The sequence below is a fragment of the Aspergillus clavatus genome, genomic scaffold (genome assembly GCF_000002715.2).
Source record: "Aspergillus clavatus NRRL 1 1099423829798 genomic scaffold, whole genome shotgun sequence".
NCBI lineage: Eukaryota > Fungi > Ascomycota > Eurotiomycetes > Eurotiales > Aspergillaceae > Aspergillus > Aspergillus clavatus.
The window spans coordinates 1,824,914-1,850,457 of NW_001517101.1; the positions used below are offsets into that span (position 1 = coordinate 1,824,914).

Consider the following 25,544-nt stretch of genomic DNA (forward strand, 5'->3'; position numbering starts at 1 on the left):
GTGGCAAGTCTAGACGACCATGCTCAGGCACCTGCAGGAGACTCTTGAGTACCGCTCGGACTATTTTTTTCCGAGGACTCAGACCTAATTTGTTGATATGTTTGCGTATGAAAAACGCCAGATGATACCGTTCGTCATTGTATCTTGTCCCTCGTCGAAGCAATAATACTATGGGCTACTATACCCACCACTCTGTTTTAGAGACAAGGGTTTAGAAACCGTACTCCCCACGTGGCCACTCTTGCATATCGTCCTCGATGAAGTGAGACAAATCCAACGGACAACCGCAGGAGCACGGGATGCTTGTCGTCGCAAGCTCGTGTATGATCGGAATACAACAGGGAACTGGGGTCCCGCAATGTGCGCACTACGGCTGAGACGCTAGTAGGATGCAGTCTGCTCAGCGGTCTACGAGGCACCCGCTAGGGTAGGCGAGTCAGGTCCGTCTAATCGCCCTACGAGCTTCCGGAACAATTCCTTGGGACAAGGCGGAACGGCTGGATGACAGTGCGCAACGACACATCCAGCAGGTGGCAGGAGAAGCGTCAGGCGTGCAAAGGGGCCAATTGTTTGATTCGACAGACAAGTCGAGAGGGCTCATCCGTGCGTATGCGCCGCTAGTGCCAGCGGTAAATCTGGACGACGCTGCAGCTGAATGTCAGCATTTGGCTCGGTGGAGATCAGAGTAGTAGTAGATTGTTATGGATCTTGAAGGGTCTCGGCGTAATTTGTTAGGCATGTAACGATAATACAGCTCATCAAACTGACAGGAAACAGGATGTTCGCATGTTACCGAACATACAAAGCCGTTATGTTTCGTATTACCAGCACTACAGGATGTAACATCAAATACGCCATGAACAATAACAGTTCTTCGACTGCTCCTCGAGTCAGCAACGGGTGCTGAATTTTTCGGTTTGATCACGCTTGGAGGATCTAGATGGCTTGAACTCATGGATGGGGCCTCAGCCCGGTTAGTCTCGTGTTCTGCTAGCATCAGATGGTGCGCGACTCCGCGATGGCTTCCATAGCTGAATTCCTGGTCTCCATTAGATAAGTTGCCATCGAGGTCTTCATGAATATGCATCTGAAGTCCCTTGTCCAATTCTGACGGAAATCCTGCGTCTGGATACATACGACAAGATGCTCAGCCCGCAAGTGGTTTCGTCGTTCGCGCTGAGAGGCCTTCTACTAGGTCTCTTTGCACTATGCTGCACTGTATGTGGTGTTCAACCCTGCTTCAGAGTGGCTTCTAACACAAAAGGTACAGACAGTGGGATTCGTCGTGCACCGCCTGTTCTTCCATCCACTGGCGAAGTATCCTGGCCCTTGGCTAGCAAAGGTCAGCAATCTCTACGCGGGCTACCACGCATGGAAGGGTGACCTCCACCTGGACATGTGGAAATGTCACGAGAAGTACGGTGAGTACATTCCCATTCCCCCAGAGCTGTTTCCAATACTGATACGTCCCTTTCAAATAGGTGACTTTGTGAGATACGGCCCTAACAGTCTCCTGGTGAACACGGCAACCGGTCTGCACGGTGAGTTAGATATTCTTTCTGATCAACAAGCCTCTAACTTTTTGTTTGTGCCTTAGACATCTACGGACATGGAAAGAACTTCAGAAAGGCACAGCGATACGCCGCCATGGTGCACCGAGCCCCGAATACCTTGACGGTGATCGACAAGAAGAAGCATGGCAAGAAGAGACGGGTCATCAGCCAGGGTTTCTCCGACGCCGCGCTCAAGAACCATGAAGTCGTGATTAATGAGCAAATCCGTCAGCTTCTTGCGCAATTGAAGACCGGTGAAGGTGGCAAGGCTGTTTCAGTTGGCTCATGGTCCTCGCCCAAGAACATGGGACGCTTCAGTACGTCTTCGATCCTATCCTTTGAATGAGTTTACCCAATGGTCACTGACGGGGCGCCACTCTAGCGGACTACTTTGCGTTTGATGTCATGAGTAACATTATCTTTGGCGTGCCATGGTCTACTCTCCGGACTCCCACATATCGCTTCGTGCCTGAAGTCATTGAAAAATCGAATGTTCGTGTCGGTGTCCTGGCTCAGGCCCCCGAGGTCACCTTCATGCGCCTTGACAAATACCTCTTCCCTGAAGCCATCAAGGCCCGCGATATCTTCATCCGCTTTGTGGAGGAGATGCTCAACCAGGGTATCCAAGTCGCGGCCACGACAGGCAAGGGAGTCTTTGCGACTTTGGCCAATGCTACAGATCCCGAGACAGGACTGCCGTTGCGAAAGAGGGAATTGGGCGGCGAGAGTGCGACCCTTATTGTGGCCGGTATGCTATTCCGTATCCACTTGCACTGCATCTTGGACTAATCACAATTTTCTCTCTAGGCACTGATACTTCCTCTACTGCGCTGGCTGCGTGCTTCTTCTATCTGTCGCACAACCGTTCAGCTCTTGAGCGAGCAACAGCTGAGGTTCGCAGTACCTTCCAGTCTCCGGAGGATATCCGGATGGGTGTAGAAATGAACCAATGCGTCTTCCTGCGCGCCTGTATTGAAGAGAGCATGCGCATGTCCCCCTCGGCAGCCAGCTCCCTCTGGCGCGAAGCCGAAGAAGCCGGAGCCACCGTTGATGGTCACTACATTCCTCCAGGTGTCGATGCTGGAACATGCATCTACAGTATCCATCACAACCCGGCTTACTATCCTCAGCCCTTCACCTTCCGTCCGGAGCGCTGGATTGCCAGTGAATGTCATACCGTCAAGGGTGACGTGAGCCTGGCTCGTTCCGCGTTCAATCCCTTCTCTATCGGACCCCGCAGCTGCATTGGAAAGAGTCTGGCGTATGTTGAACTTCATCTTGCTCTAGCAAATGTGCTTTGGGCTTTCGACCTCCGTCTGGCCTCGGGGGATCTGGGGAAGACGGGCGAGGGCGTTGAGAATGCCGAGTATGGTCGTCACCGGGTGAATGAGTACCAACTCTACGATCACTTGACGGCTGCGAAGCATGGGCCATACATAGAATTCAGTCCCCGAGTGTAATTGTGAGGGGAAGCATGCAAAACGTTGTGGGAGGTCAAAATGCTGAAGTATATATATAAATGTACCGTAGATCGGAGTGCACAAAATAATCTCGTTGCCTTACAGAGATGTTTCTCAATTGACTATTTACCTGTGCAATTTACCTTGAAAAGCCTTGACAAGAAAAGATAGTACTCATCTAAGAGTGTATTTCCTTGGAGATGCTGCTTTGCAAGAAGTTGGCAGGATCGTATCCTAGAGTCGTTGAGGGCTCCTTAGTCACGTGCCGACAGCAACCAGAAATAGCCAGATGACAAAGCGAACGTTGACCTCTTAACCAACAGTCAATAATCCCTCAAATCAACCAGTCGATACTTTGTACCGAACGAGGCCGATCTTGTTCCGCATTCTTTCCCATCCGAGATATTCTTGCATGACTGCTTCATCAGCAATATTATTATTACACAGAAATCTTCCGGTCATCATTTGTGTGGTGTGCATGTCATCTCCACTTTACACACTGATGAACCTCATCTCTGGGTGCAACATTAACCACGAGGTGAGACAATTGTCCCATGGCAAAGGGCACTACGGGTACAAGACTAAGAGGCTTACAGCTGCCTTCTTCGAACTACTTTCTTACATGCAGGATTGAAGCGGTAGTCTAAAAGTCTGCTGGGGGCCTGGGGCCAAAGCAATAGGAGCTATATGATATAGCTTCTATAGGATGATACTCCATAGATACCTACACGTGGTCACTGGGGGTCCGTACTCCGTACAGAGTACGGAGGAAGGAAGATGCGCTAGCGGAGAACAGGTCAAATACTGGTAAGAAACCGATAAATACAATACTTTCATGTTGGTATATAAAACACTGTATGGGGCTGAATTGTTACAAGACGTATGGTATGACAACGGTACGTTATTACACTCTCACTCCCACGTAAAGCAATCCTGCGCTCCGCAGTTAGGATACAGTACACCGATGAGCTCTGGAGAGAAATGACTCTAGCGGCGACCTGAAGAGGAAGTTTCTGTATTTGAATTGGGAGGCACTAGTACTGCAGAGTTCTCGTCCTGGATGCAAGTGAGGAGTCCAGGCAGTTGGGTCGAGTGCTCATGGTGGGTTAGTCTCCTCTTCGAAGGAGTGGAATGATTGTTCCAAAGGCGGGGCCTGGAAGTAAGTGTTGGAAAGAAGAGATTGCTAGTGGCTTTGGGGTCCGTCAAAGCGATTTTCCTAGAGTCGCTTCGAGGTGTACTTCGTACGGCTGAGGAGATGGTCTCCCGGCAGGGCAGGAATGCGTAAAGGAGAGGTGAGAACGCCATATAAACGGTGGTCACTCGATATAGACATTTCCAACGAGTTTTGCAGCCCCTTGAAATGAGATAATCCAAACCTCCTCGTGCTCCTTTTGTACTATCACCAGTGGTGTCAACACCATACACCATTTCAATTATCTATTTTTAATATTTCTTCATAAACATCTAATCCTTGCCATGTCCGGGAGCACTGAGATGGCCACAGCAACGGAGAAGCTGCTGGATACAGTCTGCAGCTTTCCTGCGCTTCTAAACGAGGAAGATGAGCTTCCCATTGCAACTCGAGCGCAAGTGGAGGTTGAATTGCCCTCCCATGAAGTGATTCGGGACTTCAGCCTGAAATATGGCATCTCAATACAGGTCGTCCTTGAAACTGTCTGGGCAATTGCCTTGAAGACATTCACTGGAGATGAGAATATCTGTCTGGCCTCCCTGTCTCAGGAGGGATCGGATCTCATCACGGCAGCTGTAGAGGATGATTCCACTCTCATCGATGTGTTGGGAGTGATCTCGAAGAATAAGAAACACTTTCAGGATGGATATGCCCCGTCGGACCTCTCCTGCAATTCCGGGGTCTGCTTTGTCGAATCTACAGAACAGATAGTTTCGAATTTCGACCAGGTAGGAGAACCGTCGACCCCATGTTTGGTTCAGAGTTGACGATTGGCATAGTTTGACGTGCTACTTCATGCGGTGATAGACCAGAGCCAATGGCGTCTATCCTTGTGGTATCAAACTAGCCATCTGGCCCATCCCTACGCCACGATCGTGGCCGCGACAGTCAGTCAAATTCTCGGCGAGATTCTGGCTGATCCGTCACGTCCCCTTTCTCAGATCAACCTTGTCCATCCACAGGTGCGACATGAGTTGCAAGCCTGGAGTAACATGACTCCTGCTTCGATTGATCGCTGTGTGGGGGAGATGTTCGAGAAAACGGTGCAGGAGAGGCCACTCCATACAGCAGTTAACACCTCCGACTTGACGCTCACCTATCAAGAGTTGGACTTTCGGAGCGCAACCCTAGCTCGGGAGCTTCAAAAACGAGGGGTGGTGCCTGAAGCCATTGTGGTGCTCTGTTTCCCCAAATCGGCCTGGGCAGTGGTGGCCATGATGGCTGTCATTCGCGCTGGCGGTGCGATTCTATTTCTGGATCCGTCACATCCTACGGCTCGACACCAAGAAATTATCGGCCAGGTTGACACGAAGTGGATTATAACCGCACCGGAGTACTCGCAGTTGTGGGAGTGGTTCGATGGCGATGTCCTTCTCCTTGATGATAACTTCGTGAGCTCCCTTGGCCAATCGCCAGATAATGAATCCACAAAAGAACAGAAAGTCCAATGCTCGGCTACTCCATCGAGTGCATTGTATGTTATTTTTACGTCAGGCAGCACGGGAAAGCCCAAAGGCTGTGTTGTCGAACATCGACAGTTTCTCACAGGGTCACTTGCCCAGCAGAAAGCGTCTAAGATGACACACGAGGACCGCGTCCTTCAGCTAGCATCCTTCACTTTCGATGTCAGCATCTTGGAGATTATCACTTCGCTTATCTCGGGGGCCTGCGTCTGTATTCCCAACGACCAGGAACGGGCCAAAGGGCCTGCAGCCTGTATCCAGCAATTTGGCGTGACGTGGGCCTTCTTGACGCCATCCTTGGTCAACCTTATGGCCCCCGAGATGGTCCCCACTCTTCAATTTCTGGTTCTGGGAGGTGAGGCGGTACAGCAAGAGAATATCAATATCTGGGCGCCCCATGTCCGTTTAGCCAACGGATATGGGCCGACCGAATGTTCTATCGCGGCGACAGCCCACCCGGGGCTTTCGTTGAAGACGAGTCCCTCGAATATCGGCCATCCGCTGGGTGGTTGCTGTTGGATTGTGGACAAAGACAATCACAACCGACTCTTGCCAATTGGTGCACCAGGTGAGCTGGTTATCCAGGGCCCAATTGTTGCTCGAGGATATTTGAACGAGCTGGAGAAGACTCGCGCCGTGTTCCTAGAATCCGTCCAGTGGATGGAGAGCGGGCCGACGGACACTTCTCGACTGTACAAAACCGGTGATCTGGCCCGGTTCAATGCCGACGGCAGCTTATTTTTCCTGGGACGCAAGGACAGTCAAGTTAAATTACGAGGCCTGCGAATTGAACTGGGAGAGATCGAGCACCGACTGGCAGATCATCCGCTGGTGGAACAAGCTGTCGTCGTGCTGGCCAAACAAGGGCCCTGCCAAGGAAAGCTGTGCGCTGTGCTTTCGTTGAAAAGCCTTCGACAGGATACGGTATCATTGGAGCTCGTTGAGGATGGGAAATTTGGACTAGCTACAGAGGAAATCGCCACGGTGGCCGCTGCTCTCTCTCAGCAATTGCCGAGTTACATGCAGCCCACAGTCTGGGCACCTGTACAGTGCATCCCACTCACCGTCTCGGGGAAGCAAAACGGTGTGCTCGTGAGGAAATGGGTAGCCGACATGTCTTTGGAGACATTCGACCTCCTCACCGGTCGAACAGAGGGCGCGGATTCCGAAAAAGTCCAGCCATCTACCGACGAAGAAATAGAGCTGCAGGCACTCTGCAGTGCCATTCTCGGATTCGCTAGCCCCGAAGACATCTGGCTGAATAAATCATTTATTCAGAATGGAGGAGACTCTATCCAGGCAATGCAGCTGCTGGATCACCTGCGCCGCAAGCAGTATGGAGTCGGACTGGAGGATCTGTTGCAAAGTACGACGTTGATCGATCTCGCCCAAAGAATGGCGAGCAACGAGCGTGTCACTTCGGTCGAGGAAGAGTCAGCCGTGGTCAGCCTGAATTTGGAGCGGATCAAGCAGCTCGGATTCAATGTTAGCGATGTAGAGGATCTATACCCCGTTTCCTCCGTCCAGCGAGGTATCCTATTGTCTCAACAACAGTCACCAGACCGATACCAGTTACGGATTACATGCGAGATCCTCCCACCTTCTGGTCAGTCTGTGAAGCTAGAACTGCTACGAGAAGCCTGGAAACAGTTGACGAAACGCCATCCGGCGCTGCGCACCGTCTTTGTTGAAGCTGAAGCGGAGGACGGTCTTTGCGACCAGCTGGTTCTGACCTCAGGTCATGGAGCCTTCATGGAATGGAGCCACAATGACGAGACCGCTGTCTGGGCTGCCCTGAATGCCTACAAGCGTGAGGATGAACCACTCCAACCTCCCGTTGCTTTTATCGTGTCCCACACCTCTGACGGCAAGGTGTTTGGCACAATCGATATCAGCCACGCCCTGATCGATGGTGTTTCCATTCTGATTTTGCTACGGGACCTGAGTCAGGCCTATGCAGGACTGATGGACAGTCAGATTGTTCGATACGCGCCATATATCCAGTATCTCCAGACCCTTCCATCAAATGACTCTCTGGAATATTGGACAAAGTATCTGGACGACGCGTCTCCATGCCATTTCCCAGCCTTGAACGATGATCTTACTTCGGAAAACCAGCTACATGAACTCACGATCAATATGGAAGATGCGGACGCCATCCAAAAATTCTGTGCCACACACAACGTCACGCCAGCAACCGTCTTCCAGGCTGCCTGGGCGTTGGTACTCAAGGCATATACCGGGCAGGACGATGTCTGTTTTGGGTATCTAACCGCCGGACGGGACTTCCCAGTGCCGAATATCAGCAACGCAGTTGGCGTTTTTATCAACATGATGACCTACCGCATGCGTCTTGCAGCAACAGATACCGTGGCAGATGTGATTAAAGAGACTCAAGAGGGATTTCTCAGGGGTCTCTCACATCAGCAGTGCTCCATCGCTGAGATACAACATGCCTTGGGTGTATCCCAGCCCCTTTTCAATACGATCATGTCTCTTCAAAGCGCTTTGGGAGAAGAGATTGCTGGTGCAGACATCGACAAGACGATTAGATTCCGGGTCGTGAACGAACAGGATCCGACTGAGGTATGATTCAATACTCTTCTTCATCTAGATCACTAGCTAATGGGAGCAGTATAATATCTCGGTCAACGTATTTGTCTCCAAGGTACGTGTTTCTCTCACTCTGCGATATTTCACAGAAGTTCTGTCCGATGGGATGGCCGCAAATGTTTTCGACACATTCCACGATGTCGTCCAGACTCTAATCCACAGCTACAATTCGACGCTTCCCACGCTCACTGTGCTCAGTGAGCGTGACCAGTCACAGATAGCCAGCTGGAATCAAACACAGTGGCCAGACGTACATGCTTGTGTTCATGACCTGGTCCACCAGCAGGTTCTGAGCCGTCCGTCGGCCACTGCAATTGAGGCCTGGGACGGTTCATTCACATACAAGGAACTCGATGAGGTGACCACTTCTTTGGCCTGCATTCTTAGAGAAAATGGCGTTGGGCCCGAAGTTCTCGTACCCATATGCTTCTCCAAGTCCTCCTGGACAGTGATTGCGCAGCTCTCAACCCTCAAAGCCGGCGGTGCGTGTGTCGCCTTCGATCCCGAACACCCCCAGAGTCGGCGAGAGGAGATGCTCCGCCAGTGTGGTGCTACCATAGCGCTTGTTGGTGAAGGCAAAGAATCCCTTTTCCATGGGCTCGTCGACCGTGTCGTCCTCGTCGCACCTGGTTCGATACCGAATTTGCCCACCCAACAGCTGAAGGAGGCCCCTTCTGCATCCCCCAATAGTCCCGCATTTGTTGTCTTCACATCTGGCAGCACGGGGAAACCCAAAGGTATCGTCCTGGAACACCATGCTCTCTGCAGTAGTGCCCGAGCGCATGGCCCTGCCATGAACTATGGACCGGATGCACGGGTTCTGCAATTCGCCTCCTACACGTTCGATGTCAGCATCGGTGAGACATTCACTTGTCTCATGAGCGGTGGCACCCTTTGTATCCCGAACGAGGATGAGCGGTTGAATGACCTCGCCGGAGTGATCAATCGCATGAATACCAACGTCGTGTATCTGACTCCGTCTGTTGTCAGCCTGTTGCAGCCATCGCAAGTCCCCGGAGTGCATACGCTCGCATTGGGAGGTGAAGCAGTTCGAGAAGATAATATCCTCACATGGGCTGACCAGACAAATCTCGTGAATATCTACGGTCCGGCGGAATGTTCGGTATGGTCAACGGGCCTTACAGGTGTTCCCCGATCTGCATCACCTCGCAATATCGGTTATGGTCTCGGTGCTCGCATGTGGATCACGCATGCAGACGACCCATCTCAGCTGTGCGCCGTCGGCGCCGTCGGTGAGATACTGATCGAAGGCCCCATTGTTGCACGAGGCTATCTGGGAGATGAGGCCAAAACAGCTGCCGTGTTTATCTCCCCGCCCGCATGGTTGTCCAAGTTCGATTCCCATGCAGCTCAACAATCAATCAAGCTGTACCGCACTGGAGATCTCGCGCATTACAATTCCGACGGATCCATCAATTTCGTGGGTCGACGAGATCATCAGGTGAAGCTGCACGGCCAGCGCGTGGAAATGGGCGAGATTGACCACGCTTTGCTCTCCCATGAGGCTGTGCAGAATGCCCTCGCCCTGGTTCCGAAACAGGGTGCCCTAAAGGGTAAATTGGTGGCTGTTATTTCCTTGAAACGCAAGTCATCAGTTCCTGCTACGGATCGGAAGGGAATGGCATTGCTGGAGGACGCAGATAGCGAGGACGTCCAAACAGATATTGTCGCAGTTCGACAAAGAGTATCGTCTCTGCTTCCCGGGTACATGGTTCCAGCTCACTGGCTCACTGTTCAAACAATCCCGATGACACGAAACGGGAAATCAGATCGTCCTTCAGTGACTGTATGGGTTGAACAGCTCTCCGAAGACCCCACAGGTGCAGCAAACCATCTCGACAGAGGAGACGACGGACCGCAAAGCCCCATTGAGACCGAGCTCCAGCATGTCATAAGTGAAGTGCTTAACCTCTCGTTAGGCCAGGTGGCTATGGAGCAGAGCTTCCTCGCCTTGGGCGGAGACTCGATCACCGCCATGCAAGTGTCCTCTCGGTCCCGATCTCGAGGTCTGCAAGTGGCCGTGAAGAACATCCTCAAGGGCAAAAGTATTCGTGAGATTGCCAGTCAGGCTACTCTGAGGTCGAATTTGGATCAGTCTGGCTTGAACGGCGCGTCAGATATCCGTCAATTCTCTCTCTTGCCAAGGGTGGAGGCCGCCGATATTGATGCCCTGGCATCCAAGGCAGGTTACAACGGAGCGGTAGCCATCGAGGATGCCTATCCCTGTTCTCCCATGCAAGAGGGCATTTTGATTAGCCAGGCCCAAGCGCCGGAAACATACAAGTTCTATGCAGTTTGTTCTATTCGGAGCACGAATCCCGCTGAACCTGTCAGCCTGGCCCGTCTTCACAAGGCTTGGACGCGTCTTGTTGCACGCCATCCCTCTCTCCGAACTTTCTTCGTGGAAGGTCTTGCGCACGATGGACTGTATAGCCAAGTCGTGCTCAAGGAACATACCCCTCAACTGGAGACGGCAAGTGACCTGACGACTCTGTTCCAATATCCCGAGGAATATCCCCTTGATTATCAAAAGTCCTCGCCACCTCACCGACTCATTGTCCTTCAAGACCAGGAGGGAGCTACCCATTTCAACCTTGAGATAAGCCACACGCTTATTGACGGTGGCTCCATGGCTATAATTCTGCGTGATCTAGCAAAGGCGTACGATGGGGAGTTGCAACCTGGACCCCTTTACCGGGACTACATTGCCATGCTGCGGAACCAGTCAATGGAGGAGACGCTACTTTTCTGGACATCGTATCTTGAAAATGTTAAGCCGGTCTTCTTCCCTTCCCTCCTGGATGCGCCGGCGACAGCAACAAGGAAACTGCAAGCCATCAACATCCCAATTGCCCCAGCGACGGTGCTGGATCTTCAAACCTTTACCAAGCAGCATGAAGTCACCCTGGCCAATGTCTTCCAGAGCGTCTGGGCCCTGGTTCTTCGTGCGTACACGGGTGAATCGGACATCGTATTCGGATATCTGTCCTCCGGCCGTGACGTGGAAGGCCTCGATATGGACATGGATAATGCCGTGGGTGCATTCATCACCATGCTGGCATGTAGAGCCCAGATCGACGACGACCTGACTCTGCTGGACGTAACCCGCCGGATGCATGAGGACTTCATTAACTCTCTTCCGTATCAGCAAACATCCCTGGCGCAGGTGCAGCATGCGTTGAAGCTCTCTGGCGAGCGCCTGTTCAACAGCATCCTTTCTTTGCAACGGCCAATGGTTGACTCCAACAACGAGAGCAGCATCGCCATTGAGTACCTCGGCGGTAGCGATCCCACTGAGTATGATCTGGGCGTGAGCATCACTGTTAGCGATACCGCAATTGAAGTTTCTATCAATTACTGGAGCACATTCATGGAGTCAGAACAGGCAGATATGCTGGCTTCTACATTCACAAATATTCTGTCCAAATTGATCGACGCGCCAACCAAGGCAATCGAGCAGGTGGATCTCCTTGGCCAGAAACATATGGAGTACATTCTCGATGTGAACCATAACGGCCAGGTCCCTGAAACAGTTAACGATTGCATTCATACTCGTATCCATCGGCGGGCACTGACACATCCCGACGCCCCGGCCATTCATTCCTGGGATGCTTCTCTATCCTACGGGGAACTCGACAAGCTGTCTTCTCGCCTCGCGGGTGCTATTATCAGTCTTGGAGTGACTGTGGAAGATGCAGTTCCTCTGTGCTTTGACAAGTCGGCCTGGGCCATGGTCTCGATGCTGGCGGTGCTGAAAGCCGGAGCTGCTTATGTGTCTATGAATCCTTCCCATCCGACTCAGCATCTGGCCAGCATCATTGCCCAGACGAAAGCTCGTATAGTTCTCGTGGGGTCATCGGCGTACAGTGACAAAGTCAAATCGTTGGTTGATAATGTCCTCGTTGTTGATCCCGCCCTGTTTCATACGTTACCCGAGCCAAACCAGGCCATCTTCCCTCCTGTATCTTCCAGCAACGCTGCCATGATCAACTTCACCTCTGGAAGTACGGGCAAGCCCAAAGGAATCGTCGTTTTACATAAAGGATTGTGTTCTCTCACCATACATAACGAAGATATGCAACTCGATCACTCTTCCCGGGTACTGCAGTTCTCTGCCTATACCTTTGACACCAGCAATAGTGAGATGTTTTTCACTCTCTGTAGGGGCGGCTGTGTTTGTGTGCCGTCCGATGATGACCGGCTCAATGATCTGGCGGGAGCCATCAACCGATTTCAAGTGACATATGCATACTTGACGCCATCGGTCGCTCTGACTCTGTCTCCAGAGTCCGTGCCCACCTTGAAGACCCTGGCGCTCGTGGGTGAGGCTGTCCCAGCTGATCTTGCTCGCAAATGGCAGGACAGGCTACATCTCATTAACAGCTATGGTCCGGCCGAATGCACCATCATGTCCTCTTTCAATGTCATTCGCGAGGGGGTTGCGGCAGCAAATATTGGCAAGGCACATGGATGTCTCTTCTGGGTGACTGAGCCCGAAGACAGCCAGCGTCTGGTGCCGGTGGGTCGTGTTGGAGAGTTACTCATCGAGGGTCCTCTGGTGACGCGAGGCTATCTAGACCCAGAACTCACAACGAAGGTGTTCATTCAACCACCTCGCTGGCGAGGCCCGACCTTGCACGGAACCAGGCTCTATAAAACGGGAGATCTAGTCCGCTATGCTGCTGATGGAAGCCTCGTCTATGTGGGCCGAAAGGACAGCCAGATCAAGCTCAACGGCCAGCGAGTGGAGATGGGAGAAGTGGAAAAAACAATTGCTAGTGACTCGTTGGTGCAGCAGTGTGTGATCTTGCTCCCGAAGCAGGGTCCTTCCAAAAAGAAGCTCGTTGCTGTGGTTGTGCTCGAGGAATTCCTCGACGATGAGTGCCAGGAAATCACTCCCATAGTCAATCCAACGGATAAGTCCAGAGCCATCAGCCAGGTTGATAGTATTCGAGAGCGACTGGCCTCGGTTCTCCCCAGCTACATGATTCCATCGGTATGGCTCGTCTGTCTGAAGTTCCCATATACCCCCTCGAGAAAGGTCGATCGTCCCCGAATCTCGCAGTGGGTGGAAAAGATGGATCATGAAACATACGTCCAGGCTGCAGCTGAAGAGCAGATCGAGACCAGCGAGTCGATTGACGATACTCCTTCTGAGGCTAACACAGCCGCTCAACTGAGGAATATCGTTGCCCGAGTGCTGAACATTTCTTCTTCGCAAGCCTCTCTCAGCCGATCCTTCCTCAGCCTCGGTGGTGATTCAATCACCGCAATGCAGCTTGTGGTACAATGTCGCAACGAAGGGCTGCAGATTTTGTTCAAGGACGTCATGAGGAGCACTAGCATCGCGGCCCTGGCACAGTGTGCAGAGAATGTCGACTCTCGCCGGTCGTCAGATCGTGCCGCAGAGCAGTGGGATACGCCGTTTGGTCTGTCTCCCATCCAACAGCTCTACTTCCAGGAGATCTCGCAGGGGGCCACTGACGCTGCGGCAAATCAATTCAACCAATCCTTCCTCCTGCGTCTGACTCAGGATGTGTCCATCGACCAGCTGCGATCTGCGTTGGACCGCATCATGCAGCGTCACTCGATGCTACGCGCCCGATTCCGCAAGTCGCATCGGGGAGAATGGACGCAGATCATCCCCAGCCAGGTCTCTGGATCTTATCGATTCAGAGTACATACCATCGAATCAGAAGACGAGGCCCGAGCTCTGTCTCTGAAGGCCCAATCGCAACTTGACATCCAGAACGGCCCTGTCTTTGCTGCCGAAATATTTACTGTCGCCGACAAGCCGACCCTACTCTTCCTTGTCGCCCATCACTTGGTCATTGACCTGGTGTCGTGGCGTATTCTCTTCCAGGAGGTAGAGGATTCCTTGACTGACAAAGCATCCCTATCCGATCTTGCCCCGTTTTCCTTCCAACGGTGGCAGAGACAGCAGGCAGACTACGCATCCAAGCACCTTAGACCGAAGATGGTACTGCCGTACAGCATACCCCCGGCAGACTACGAATTTTGGGGCATGAAAGACGTTCCAAACTATCAGGAGGAGACTGTGCAGCTCTCTGCCACACTGGATGCGCATGATACGGAGCTGTTGCTCTCACATTCTCACAAGGCCATGCGAACAGAGCCGTTGGATATTCTCATCGCAGCGCTTCTTTCTTCGTTTAAAGACACTTTCGGTCGTCAACCTCCTGCAATCTTCAATGAAGGCCATGGTCGTCAGCCGGCTGTCAACGGACCGCTCTCGGATATTGATCTCTCGGACTCAGTGGGTTGGTTTACCACCGTCTTCCCCTTCCACGTTCCAGTAGAAGCAAGTGGAAACTCGTTGGATATCGTGCGTCAAGTCAAGGATCAGCGAAAAGAGCTCCCAGCCAACGGGTGGTCATACTTCACTTCAAAGTATCACAACGAGGATGGGACAAGAGAGTTCGCCAACCATATGCCGGTCGAGGTTCTATTCAACTACCTCGGATTGTACCAGGGGCTCGAGCGAGCTGATGGTGTGTTCCAGCGTGTTCCATTCAACGAGGGCGACGTTGGTCCATCCGTGCGTCGGTATGCCTTGTTTGAAATCAATGTCTATGTGGTCAACGGGAGTGCTCATGCTACTATCGCATTCAATCGCAACATGAAGCATCAGGAACAGGTCACTGAGTGGCTGTCCCGATACACAGTGGCCCTGCGGGAATTGAGCCAGCAGCTCATGAACACTCAGTATACCCTCACGCGCAGCGACTATCCCCTCTTGTCTATCTCATACCCCAAATTGGACCACCTTCACACGCAGCGACTACCGGAACTGGGATATCAGATCGATTCGATCGAGGATATTTACCCATGCTCACCCCTCCAAGAAGGCATTCTTCTGAGCCAGACCCGTATGCCGGATGCCTACCTTTATCATGCCATCCTTCGCCTTACTTCGGCTCAAGGCCGACCTGTCGATCCCCAGCAATTGATTTCGTCATGGCAGCAAGTGGTCGATCGCCACAGCATTCTGCGTACCGCGTTCTTAGAGCGCGTCTCCAGCAGGCCATTTGACCAGATGGTCCTTGTCGATCACCAGGCCAATTCTCTTGTCCTCGGTGGTGTCGGCTCCGAGAAGGAGGCCATTGATATACTCGGCAGCCTGGCTCCTCTCTCATCCTCTTCAAATAAGCCTCAACACCGCCTCGCGGTTGTGCAAGCCAATGACGAGACTATTTACTTCAAGCTTGACATCAGTCATGCTCTTATGGATGGAACGGCCATGGCCATCCTTATTCACGATCTCGCATCTGCATACATCAACCAGCTGCCTTTGACCCCGGCTACTTCGTATAGTGAGTACATTGGCTATATCCAATCGCAGCCAGCAGACGAAGCTCTAGAGTTCTGGGCCACTCACCTGGCCGGTGTTCAGCCCTCTCACTTCCCTGCCTTGACGTCGGACTCTAGCAAAGAGCAACGTGAGTTGCAACACATCGATGTCCCAGTGCCCGAGATCGCCAAGGTTAGAACTTTCTGCCAGCAACACGATGTAACATTGGCGAACATTGTGCGCTTGGCGTGGGCTGTCGTTCTCTCTGCCTACACTGGCGAGGAAAACATCTGTTTCGGATACTTGACAGCTGGTCGAGAAGTGCCTGTTCCCGGCGTTGAAAGCGCTGTTGGTCCCTTTATCAACATGCTGGTGTGTGCCATGGACATGAGCCAGATGGGCCAGAAGACGGTCGTTGAGGAACTGAAGGCCCTGCATGAGGAGTATCTGCAAAACCTTCCGTATCAGCATGTCGGTCTGGCGGAGATTCAGCATCGCCTGGGACTCTCTGGACAGACACTATTCAACACCGTTGTCAGCTTCCAGCGCAGGGATGTCGATAACTTCCAGCTCGGGGACCTGAAGATTGATTATATTCAGGGAGAAGACCCCACCGAGGTAAGCCGCCTTTTGTTCTTGTCTACCTTTTGTTGTTTATTATTTTATTCTTGCTTGATCCATACTAACTGATCTCCAGTACGATATCACACTCAATGTCACCGACACTGATAGAGGCTTCACCGTGCAACTTGGCTACTTGACTTCCCGCCTGTCTTCTGAACAGGCCTTGAACGTCTCTGAGGCTCTCTCAGCCGCGCTCTCTTCGATTGTGTCTGCACCACGATCCCCTGTGACATCGGTCGACCTATTCAGTTCACGCCACCGTGAACAAGTCTTGCAGTGGAACAAAACTATCCCTGCAACCATCGACGAATGTCTACATTCTCTATTCGAACGCAGCGCTAAAGCATCCCCCGACGCTTTGGCGATTGCCTCGTGGGACGAGGACCTGAGTTATGCTCAGCTAGACAAGAAAACCACCCAACTCGCCCGGGTTCTCGTGAGTATGAGACTGGGACCAGACGATCTTGTGCCCATCTGCTTTGACAAGTCTTCTTGGGCCATTGTGGCTATGCTTGGTATTCTCAAGGCTGGCGCAGGCTTTGTACCTCTCGACCCAGCACACCCGCCGGAGCGACTGGCGTCTATCATAGCTCAAACCTCATCGTCCTTGGCTCTGGTGTCTTTGAGCACTTCAAAGCGGGTAGTTGATCTAGTTCCCAACATCCTGGTCATCTCTTCAGGGTCCAACATGTGGCTTGACAGCGATGATAGTTTGACTCTACCTGCAGCTCCTACGACACGCAACATTGCATACACGCTGTTCACCTCCGGCAGCACAGGAACTCCCAAGGGTGTTGTTGTGGAGCATTCCGCCGTCAGCACCAGTATTATCCACCATGGTAAAGAGATCGGTTGCAGTCCGGCCACGCGCATGTTCCAATTTGCGGCGTATACCTTCGATGCCTGCATCCTGGAGATCTTCACCACTTTGGCCTACGGTGGTTGCATCTGCGTGCCATCTGAAGCCGATCGGATGAGCGATATCGCTGGCTCCATCCGTCGCCTGCAGGCCAATACTACCTTCCTCACTCCCTCAGTGGTGCGGATTCTTCGACCGGACCAGGTCCCTACCCTGAGTACTATCATACTCGGAGGAGAGGCCTTGGACCGAGACAATATCCAAACATGGGCAGCAGGTTCCGACATGCGCCTGATGAATGGCTATGGCCCTACCGAGACCTGCGTTTTCTGCGTCATGCACACCTTCACAAGCAAGACGGAGCGCCATGATATACTGGGCCGCGCAGTTAGTTCCCTTTCATGGATTGTTCGCCCTGGCGATCACAATCACCTTGCTCCCATCGGGTCAGTCGGCGAGCTCCTGGTGCAGGGTGGCACACTAGCACGTGGCTATCTTCATGATGACGATAAAACAGCGAAATCCTTCATCGTCAACCCAGATTTCGCCACGTCCGGCCCCGATACCGGTGCTCAGCGGTTCTACAAGACGGGAGATCTCGTCCGGTACAATGCCGATGGAACCATCACCTACCTAGGCCGCAAAGACACACAGATCAAGCTTCGAGGACAGCGTATTGAATTGGCTGAGATCGAGCATCAGATACAGCGGCAACTCCCACCAAATGTGCAGATCGCAGTCGAGGTTGTACTGCCTCATGGTGAGAAGGAACAAGCACTGCTGGCAGCATTTATATGCCAACCCTCATCCCAGCCAGACTTCCTACAGGAGATGACACCAGAAGCTCGCGCCCAATTGGGCCAGCTGAAGCAATCACTTTTCACTGTTTTGCCTCCATATATGCAGCCGTCGCTCTTCCTGCCCACCAACTGGATGCCAACCACCTCCGCCAAAAAGCTGGACAGACACTTCCTCCGCAGTCATTGTGCCTCTCTGACGGACGTCCAGCTCAAAGTGTACTCTCTTCAAGGGGAGGAGAGCCGGCGAGCGCCAAACACCGTGCTGGAAAAGAAAGTCCAGGAGCTCTGGCATCGCGTCCTCAAGGTCCCCATGCAGCAGATCTACGCCGAAGACAGCTTCTTCCAGGTAGGGGGCGACTCCATTGCTGCCATGAAGATGGCTGCTACCTCGGACGATATCAGTATTACTGTTGCCGATATCTTCCGTCACCCAGTGTTGGCCGATCTCGCTGCTGCTCTGGCCGCCAAAAATCAACCGGAGAAGACAAATGGAATACCTGTGGAACCATTCGAGCTCCTGTCCGACTATTCCGTTTTGAAGGGCATCAGCACCGAGTATGGAATTCCTCCGGAGTGTATCCAGGATGCCTATCCATCCACTTCCCTGCAGGAGGGTATGATGGCTTTGGCAATACTCAATCCGGGTGCCTATGTCCTACGAAAGGTACTTAAGCTCACTTCAAGCATTGATATCGCACGATTCCAATCTGCTTGGGAGACGGTCAGCCAAAAGACTCCCATCTTACGCACAAGACTCGTCCCTACTACCGATGGGAGCTTGCTGCAGCTTGTGGTCAACGAACACATTGAATGGAGATCGGCGCAATCTCTTCAAGATTATCTCGAGCTCGACGCCCGTGAAAGCATTCGCTATGGTGCGCCACTTGTTCGATATGCCATCACTGCCGACGGCCACTTTGTTTGGACCGCCCATCATTCGGTCTATGATGGATGGTCTTTGCCCATGATCCTAGAGCAAGTCCGATGTGCCTATGAGAATGGTGACTGCTCTGATACCCCCAGATTCAACACGTTCATCAAGCATCTCGTCGACATCGATCCCCAATCCACTCGTAACTTCTGGCAGAAACAGCTCGAGGGCCAGCGTCCGTCTTCCTTCCCTGAACTCCCTTCCCCGTCCTACCGTCCGTCTGTCCGTGGTTCAACGGCCCATAAAATGTCCTTTTCCCATTCCCCCAATTCCCCTATACTCAAAACCACAGTGCTTAGAGCTGCCTGGGCCTTCGTTCTCTCTTTCTACACCGATTCGCCAGACGTGGTCTTTGGCATGACTCTTTCCGGTCGCAATGGCTCTGTTTCTGGAATCGACAAGATGATCGCGCCTGTTATCACAACCGTACCTGTTCGGGTCGCCTTTCCCCCCGCCATAACCGTGGAAGGATTCCTGCAACAGGTCCAGCAACAGGCCACTGATATGATTCCTCATGAGCATTTTGGCCTGCAGAACATCGCTAATCTGAGTTCCGAATGTGCTCGCGCCATTGAGTTTCAGAATCTCTTTGTCATTCAGCCCGCGTCAGAACTAACCACTACAACTGCTTTCCTGGGTTGTGAGGAGGTTGATCTCCCTCTGCAAGATTTTGACAGTTATCCTCTGGTGGTGGAGTGCTACCTTGCCGATGGTGATATCCATATTGAAACTCGTCACGACGAAGCTATTCTCTCTGCTTGGCAGGTTCAGAATATGCTTTACCACTTTGAATCTCTGGTCAACCAGCTTACCGCCGTCGAGAATGCCGGCCGGCCAATTGAACAGATAGAAATGTTTGGTGAAAAGGATCTACAGCAGATTCTCGAGTGGAACCAAGTGTATCCTGAGGTGGTTGAATCCACCGTTCCCCAGGTCTTCGCGCAGCAGGTTGCTGAGCGACCAAGTGCTCTTGCTGTCGATGCCTGGGATGGACAGCTCACTTACGCCGACCTGGACTACTTTTCCAGCATCCTGGCTCGGCACCTTCACCACCTCGGAGTTGGACCGGAAGTTCTCGTCCCTATGTGCTTCGATAAGTCTCGCTGGGCGGTGGTGGCCCAAATGTCGGTCATCAAGGCTGGGGGAGCTTGTGTCAATCTTGATCCAAAGCATCCCCAGGCCAGACTGGAAACAATCGTCAGAGATGCCGGTGCCCCAATCCTCCTGTGCGCACCCAGCCATTCTGGTATCCTAGGCTCTGCACTGTCAGTCCATGAAGTAACCGTCACGGAAGAATTCATTCGATCGTTGGCATCTTCCAATGACATGATGGCCAGCAATCTCCCCGACTTGAGCCCTCGAAACGCAGCCTATGTCCTCTTTACCTCCGGCAGTACTGGCAAACCCAAGGGTATTGTCATCGAGCATGGATCTCTCTGCTCCAGCTCCAAGGCTCACGGCAGCCGCTGGGGCATTGGGCCCAACACTCGCCTCCTTCAATTTGCTGCCTACACGTTCGACGTCAGCTGCGCCGATATCTTCACCACGCTTCAACGGGGAGGATGCATTTGCGTGCCTTCAGAGCACGACCGTCTGAACGCTCTACCGGAGTCCATCAACCACTTCCGATGCAATTGGGCGTTCTTGACGCCAACAGTGGCCAGTCTGTTGCCCGCTGACAATATCCCATCTCTCAAGACACTGGTCCTAGGTGGTGAAGCATCATCCTGGGACACCATCGCCAAATGGCACAGCGTCTTGGATCTCATTGTCTGCTACGGTCCCGCTGAATGTTCCGTCTATTGTTCTGGAGCTCCTCCAGCCACTGCGACAAGCGATCCAGCCAACCTCGGCGCATCCATCGGAGCCCTGTATTGGATTGCAGACCCCCAAGACCCCAATCGCCTGACTCCGGTTGGCTGCGTCGGTGAACTGCTCCTCGAGGGACCAACTGTGGCCAGGGAATATCTTCATGACCCAGCGAAGACAGCGAGCGCATTTGTCAGAGATCCAACCTGGGCACCTTCACGGACACACAACCGACCTCGCATGTTCTACCGCACTGGCGATCTGGTCCGCTACAATGAGGACGGCACCATCCGGTTCGCGGGCCGCAAGGATACACAGGTCAAGGTCCGCGGTCAACGTGTGGAACTGGGTGAGATTGAGCATGCCATTCGACTGGCAATGCCCTCTTTGGCCCATGCAACCGTCGATGCAGTCAAAGACCCGAGCTCCGCACGACAGACGGTGGTGGCATTCCTTCACTTCAGCAACCGCAGCGGCAGTGCTGAATTGATGGAGATGACAGCAGAGCTGCGTGAGAATCTCATCCAAATGCAGCAAACACTCAGCCAGTCTCTTCCCTCCTACATGATTCCGTCCATGTTCCTTCCCCTGGCCCGCGTGCCCTTAACCATGAACGGCAAGGCTGATCGTCGCCAGCTGCGGGATCTTGCCCTATCTCTCTCACAGGACGATGTCCTGGCCTTCTCACTTGCAGATGGTGTCAAACAAGAGCCGACCACCGAGACAGAATTCCAGTTGCGTGAACTGTGGGTCAAATTGCTGAATGTCGAGGTTGAATCAATCGGTGCTGGTGATCATTTCTTCCGCTCTGGAGGTGATTCAATCATTGCGATGAAGTTAACCAGTCTGGCTCGTGCCCGAGGATGGCCCTTGTCCGTCCAGGAGGTCTTCCAGTTCCCAATCCTCTCCGACATGGCTGCTCATATCGACAATGAACCCCGCGCGGTGGATGCATCTTCGCACGTTGCCTATCAGCCGTTCTCCTTGATTCAAACCTCTGGTTCTGAACTTGTCGACCAGGTCGCCACCGATGTCAAGACAGCCTCTACCAACATCGCAGATATTCTTCCGGCTACCGATTTCCAGTCCTCCGCCATTGCTCACTCAATGATGAAGACTCGTGGCTTGCTTAATTATCTCTTCCTTGATGGCCAGGGCTCACTCCCTTGGACCGTAGGATATGTTCAGAGTGTTTGGAGCCGATTCCTTTCGTCACATCAGATCCTGCGAACGGTGTTCACTGCCCGTGGTGATCGCTTCTATCAAGTGGTTCTGAAACAAATTTCTCAGGAGGTTGAATGGTACGAAACGGATCGTGATATTGACTCTTTCTGTGCCGAATTGTGTCGCGACGATGTCCAGTCTGATCTGCAACTCGGCGACTCACTTACAAAGCTGATCATCGTGGGAAGTCAAACGCATCACCGGGTCATTCTTCGTCTTTCTCATGCGCAATATGACGGTGTTTGCCTCCCACAGATCTGGCAGACCTTGCAAGATGTCTTCTTAGGCAAGACACCTTCACCCGAAGCTCCGTTTGCCCAATATGTGGCAGCAGTCAATTCCCACAATGGTGCTGGAACTATGGCCTACTGGCGCACTCTTCTACAAGACTCTCAGATGACCAATGTGGTGAACCACGCAAAGCCTTCATATCGCAATGTCTACGATCTTCATCTCACCAGAACCATCCCTGTTCCCGTCAACAGCCGACCCTCTTCTGGCATTACCTTTGCAACTATTCTTAAGGCATCCTGGGCGACCGTCCTTGCAGCCCTTTCCGACACCACCGACGTTGTCTTCGGCCACGTCACTTCCGGTCGAAACATTCCAGGAACGGATATGGAACGTATCATCGGCGCTTGTCTTAACATCATCCCTGTGCGAGCGTCCGTCAACAGCTCGACCAGCGCGACTGACCTCCTTCAGAGCTTGCAGTCTCAGCATATTGCTAGCATGGCCCACGAATCTATTGGCATGCGCCAAGTCGTGCGGGAATGTAGCTCCTGGGCGCCGTTCACCCGCTTCAGCAGCATCGTGCAGCATCAGAACATCGAGCAGATTGCTGCCGTAACGCTCGCTGATCGGGAATACACCATTGGGGATTTCTGTCCAGCGGCCGATGAAGCCGATGTGGCCATCAAGACTACTCCGTTGGATGGTAATCAGATGGAAGTCCTATTCATTACGTCTTCGCAGTCAGTGGGTGAATCGGTTGCGTCGACGTTGCTGGACCTCTTGTGTCAAACTATCCAGAGATTCTGCCAGCCTGATTCTGCACAGTTACAGAGTGCACCTGCTCAGTGGCTGAGCGGCAAATCTATGCTTCCACTAGCATACCCTTCCCCCATCCCCACTCTTACTGCCAATGGCACTGTGAACGGAGCCCCGTCCAGTTCCCCCAATGGGGTCGTGTCTCTGATCTATGACAGCTGGAGGCTTGTACTTGGGGCTCCGGATCTATCCCTGGATCTTGACTCGGATTTCTTCCTTGTTGGTGGCGATCTGGTTTCCGTTGCTCTATTAGCCGCCACGCTGCGGCAGCATGGATTCAATATCGCTGTGGAGGACCTGATAGATCGGTCAGTCCTCCAGGGAATGGCCGAGACTCTGCTTCGTTCGAAGGCGTGATTCTTGCTTCTCCGAATTTGATCCATGTCGCATACCCGTCGTCCTGTTGATTTATACTCTCTGTACCTAATCGTTGCTCTCTGTTAAGCCATCATGTCATGTTCTATTTATGTTGTACTACAATGCTATTTTTGTTTCAATAATGCTGCTACCTAGTTTCCTGGATATTCTGTAGCCTGATAGCTCAGTTGACGAGAGGCTTTCATCGATACTACCTATTGGAGTGGTTAGACGAAGTTATATCCAGGAGGGTTCGGATACGAGGAGATGAATCGGCCTAATGGTCCTAGCTTCCAGGCACCCTCATTCTCCCACGAGTCTACATATTTTTAGAAATGTCCCTTCCAAGCTTGGTTCTGTTCATCTGTGTGATATTTTGAATCTTTGATCGAACTGGTGGTGGTGGTGGTGGTGATGTCTTGGTAATTGTTATATATATATATGTATTATCGCGACGTGGCCTCGTCGTCCACGAACGCCCTCAAAATCGACAACATGGACCTCCCCACAAATATTGACCCGTATTTGACTCTCCCTGATCAGCTGGTGCTACGAGAGCTCCTCAAAGAAGGCACCGGAACGAGTGAGAGTCCCCTCTTCATGTTCGAAAATAGAGCTGACCGGCCTAGACAACCGCAGCACATCGGAGACCATACAAGCCCTACAGTCTCTCAACAACCCAAATCATGCTGCCTTTGATCCAACAGTCTTCCAGTTCTGGGAGACCCATCAGCTCCGGACTCGACTGCCCTCGTTCATTCAGAACGACATCCTAAATCCTTACATCAACTGGGCCAAAAGAGTGGCACGGTTTCCTACCGACGTGGTGATGGTAACCCACCTCCTGATTTACATGACCATCTCCGTCCCCAGCGCCATCTGGTTGCACTACTATCACTTCACCTGGGGGCACGGGCTACTGCATTGGATCCTGCACGTCTGGTACGCAGGCACCTACACGCTGATGAAGCACCAGTACGTGCACATGAACGGCGTGCTTGCCCCCCAATACCGGCTGGTGGACAGACTCTTTCCCTACATCGTAGACCCCTTGGTGGGCCATACATGGAATTCGTACTACTACCACCATGTCAAACACCACCATGTCGAGGGGAACGGACCGGGGGACCTGAATTCCACCATGTGGTATGACCGCGACTCGGTTGCTGACTTTGCGCGATACGTGGCGCGTTTCTTCTTCCTCATCTGGCTGGATCTTCCCTTGTACTTTCTGCGCAAGGGAAAGTCCACGTTCGCAATGAAGACGGCGCTGTGGGAGAGCAGCAACTACCTCTTCATCTACGCCATGTGGAGGTATGTCCACCCACAGGCTGCATTCTGCGTGTTCGTCCTGCCCCTCCTGACTCTGCGTCTCGGCCTGATGGCTGGAAACTGGGGCCAGCATGCATTTGTGGACCCCAAGGATCCAGCTTCTGATTTCCGTTCGAGCGTTACCCTGATCGATGTCGCAGTATGTCCCATACCCCCCGGATCCCTGGTGACTCTGATCCCCCTAACGCATGTCCAGAGTAATCGATTCTGCTTCAACGACGGCTACCACACCTCGCACCACTTACATCCCCGCCGGCACTGGCGAGAACACCCTGTGGCCCTCTTGCGCGATAAAGCCCGCTACGCCAACGAAAACGCGCTCGTCTTCTGTAACATTGATTACCTGATGCTGACCGTCAAGTTACTGCAGAAGGATTACGAGCACCTTGCCAAGTGCATGGTGCCCATTGGGCCGGCGCAGTGTGCCATGAGTCTGCAGGAGCGCGCAGAGATGCTGCGGACACGTACGCGCCGGTTCCCAGCCACGTGCATGAAAGAGATTTCGAGACGAAAATAGCGGATATGAAGGAACAGTCCGTCCGAATTAGCCCCTGTAGTTTGATGCAGGAAGGTATACTACGAGAGCGATGTGGTAAGTGGTAAGAGATTTGCAGGGATATGCAGGCATGGTACCATTTGGGCACTCATCTTTTTTTTTTTCTCTCTCTCTCTCTCTCTCTCTCTCTCTTCTCCGGACTCCGGAGTACCTACCTACCTTAGCCTACTATTTACGCTGGATGCGGAGTGTGTACCTTACTACCTTGGCTGGTTCGACGATAGTTTAATTTACAACCCTACTAGCGTGCGCAAGCTGTCTTCGGCCGAGTGGGATCAGTGAGGGGGACAGAGGCAAGTTACTGAGTGTATTGAGGTGCGGTATCAACAAGTATCAACAGTACGCGTCAGGAATCAGGATACCGACGTACGGACGTAAGTTACAGTTG

The 25,544-nt window shown here is 52.6% G+C and overlaps 3 protein-coding genes across 3 annotated transcripts, besides 3 other annotated features; all 3 read left to right on the forward strand.

Moving 5' to 3' along the window:
- Window positions 1–1,143: 1,143 nt before the first annotated feature.
- Window positions 1,144–3,013, forward strand: ACLA_093770 (cytochrome P450; the record flags this gene model as incomplete). The annotated part of the gene is made up of 6 exons (XM_001273103.1): window positions 1,144–1,218; window positions 1,271–1,421; window positions 1,482–1,541; window positions 1,598–1,870; window positions 1,936–2,301; window positions 2,361–3,013. The coding sequence occupies 6 exons, from the start codon at window positions 1,144–1,146 to the stop codon at window positions 3,011–3,013; spliced, it is 1,578 nt and encodes a 525-aa protein (XP_001273104.1).
- A 1,476-nt stretch (window positions 3,014–4,489) lies between these two features.
- ACLA_093780 (putative nonribosomal peptide synthase) lies at window positions 4,490–23,268 on the forward strand (the record flags this gene model as incomplete). Its single annotated transcript, XM_001273104.1, has 4 exons — window positions 4,490–4,933; window positions 4,985–8,254; window positions 8,304–16,232; window positions 16,312–23,268. 4 exons carry the CDS (start codon window positions 4,490–4,492, stop codon window positions 23,266–23,268), a joined length of 18,600 nt encoding a protein of 6,199 aa, XP_001273105.1.
- A 394-nt stretch (window positions 23,269–23,662) lies between these two features.
- Window positions 23,663–23,685: a microsatellite.
- A 24-nt stretch (window positions 23,686–23,709) lies between these two features.
- ACLA_093790 (uncharacterized protein) lies at window positions 23,710–25,117 on the forward strand (the record flags this gene model as incomplete). The annotated part of the gene is made up of 3 exons (XM_001273105.1): window positions 23,710–23,851; window positions 23,898–24,739; window positions 24,797–25,117. The coding sequence occupies 3 exons, from the start codon at window positions 23,710–23,712 to the stop codon at window positions 25,115–25,117; spliced, it is 1,305 nt and encodes a 434-aa protein (XP_001273106.1).
- A 130-nt stretch (window positions 25,118–25,247) lies between these two features.
- Window positions 25,248–25,288: a microsatellite.
- Window positions 25,260–25,291: a microsatellite.
- The last annotated feature ends 253 nt before the right edge of the window (window positions 25,292–25,544 follow it).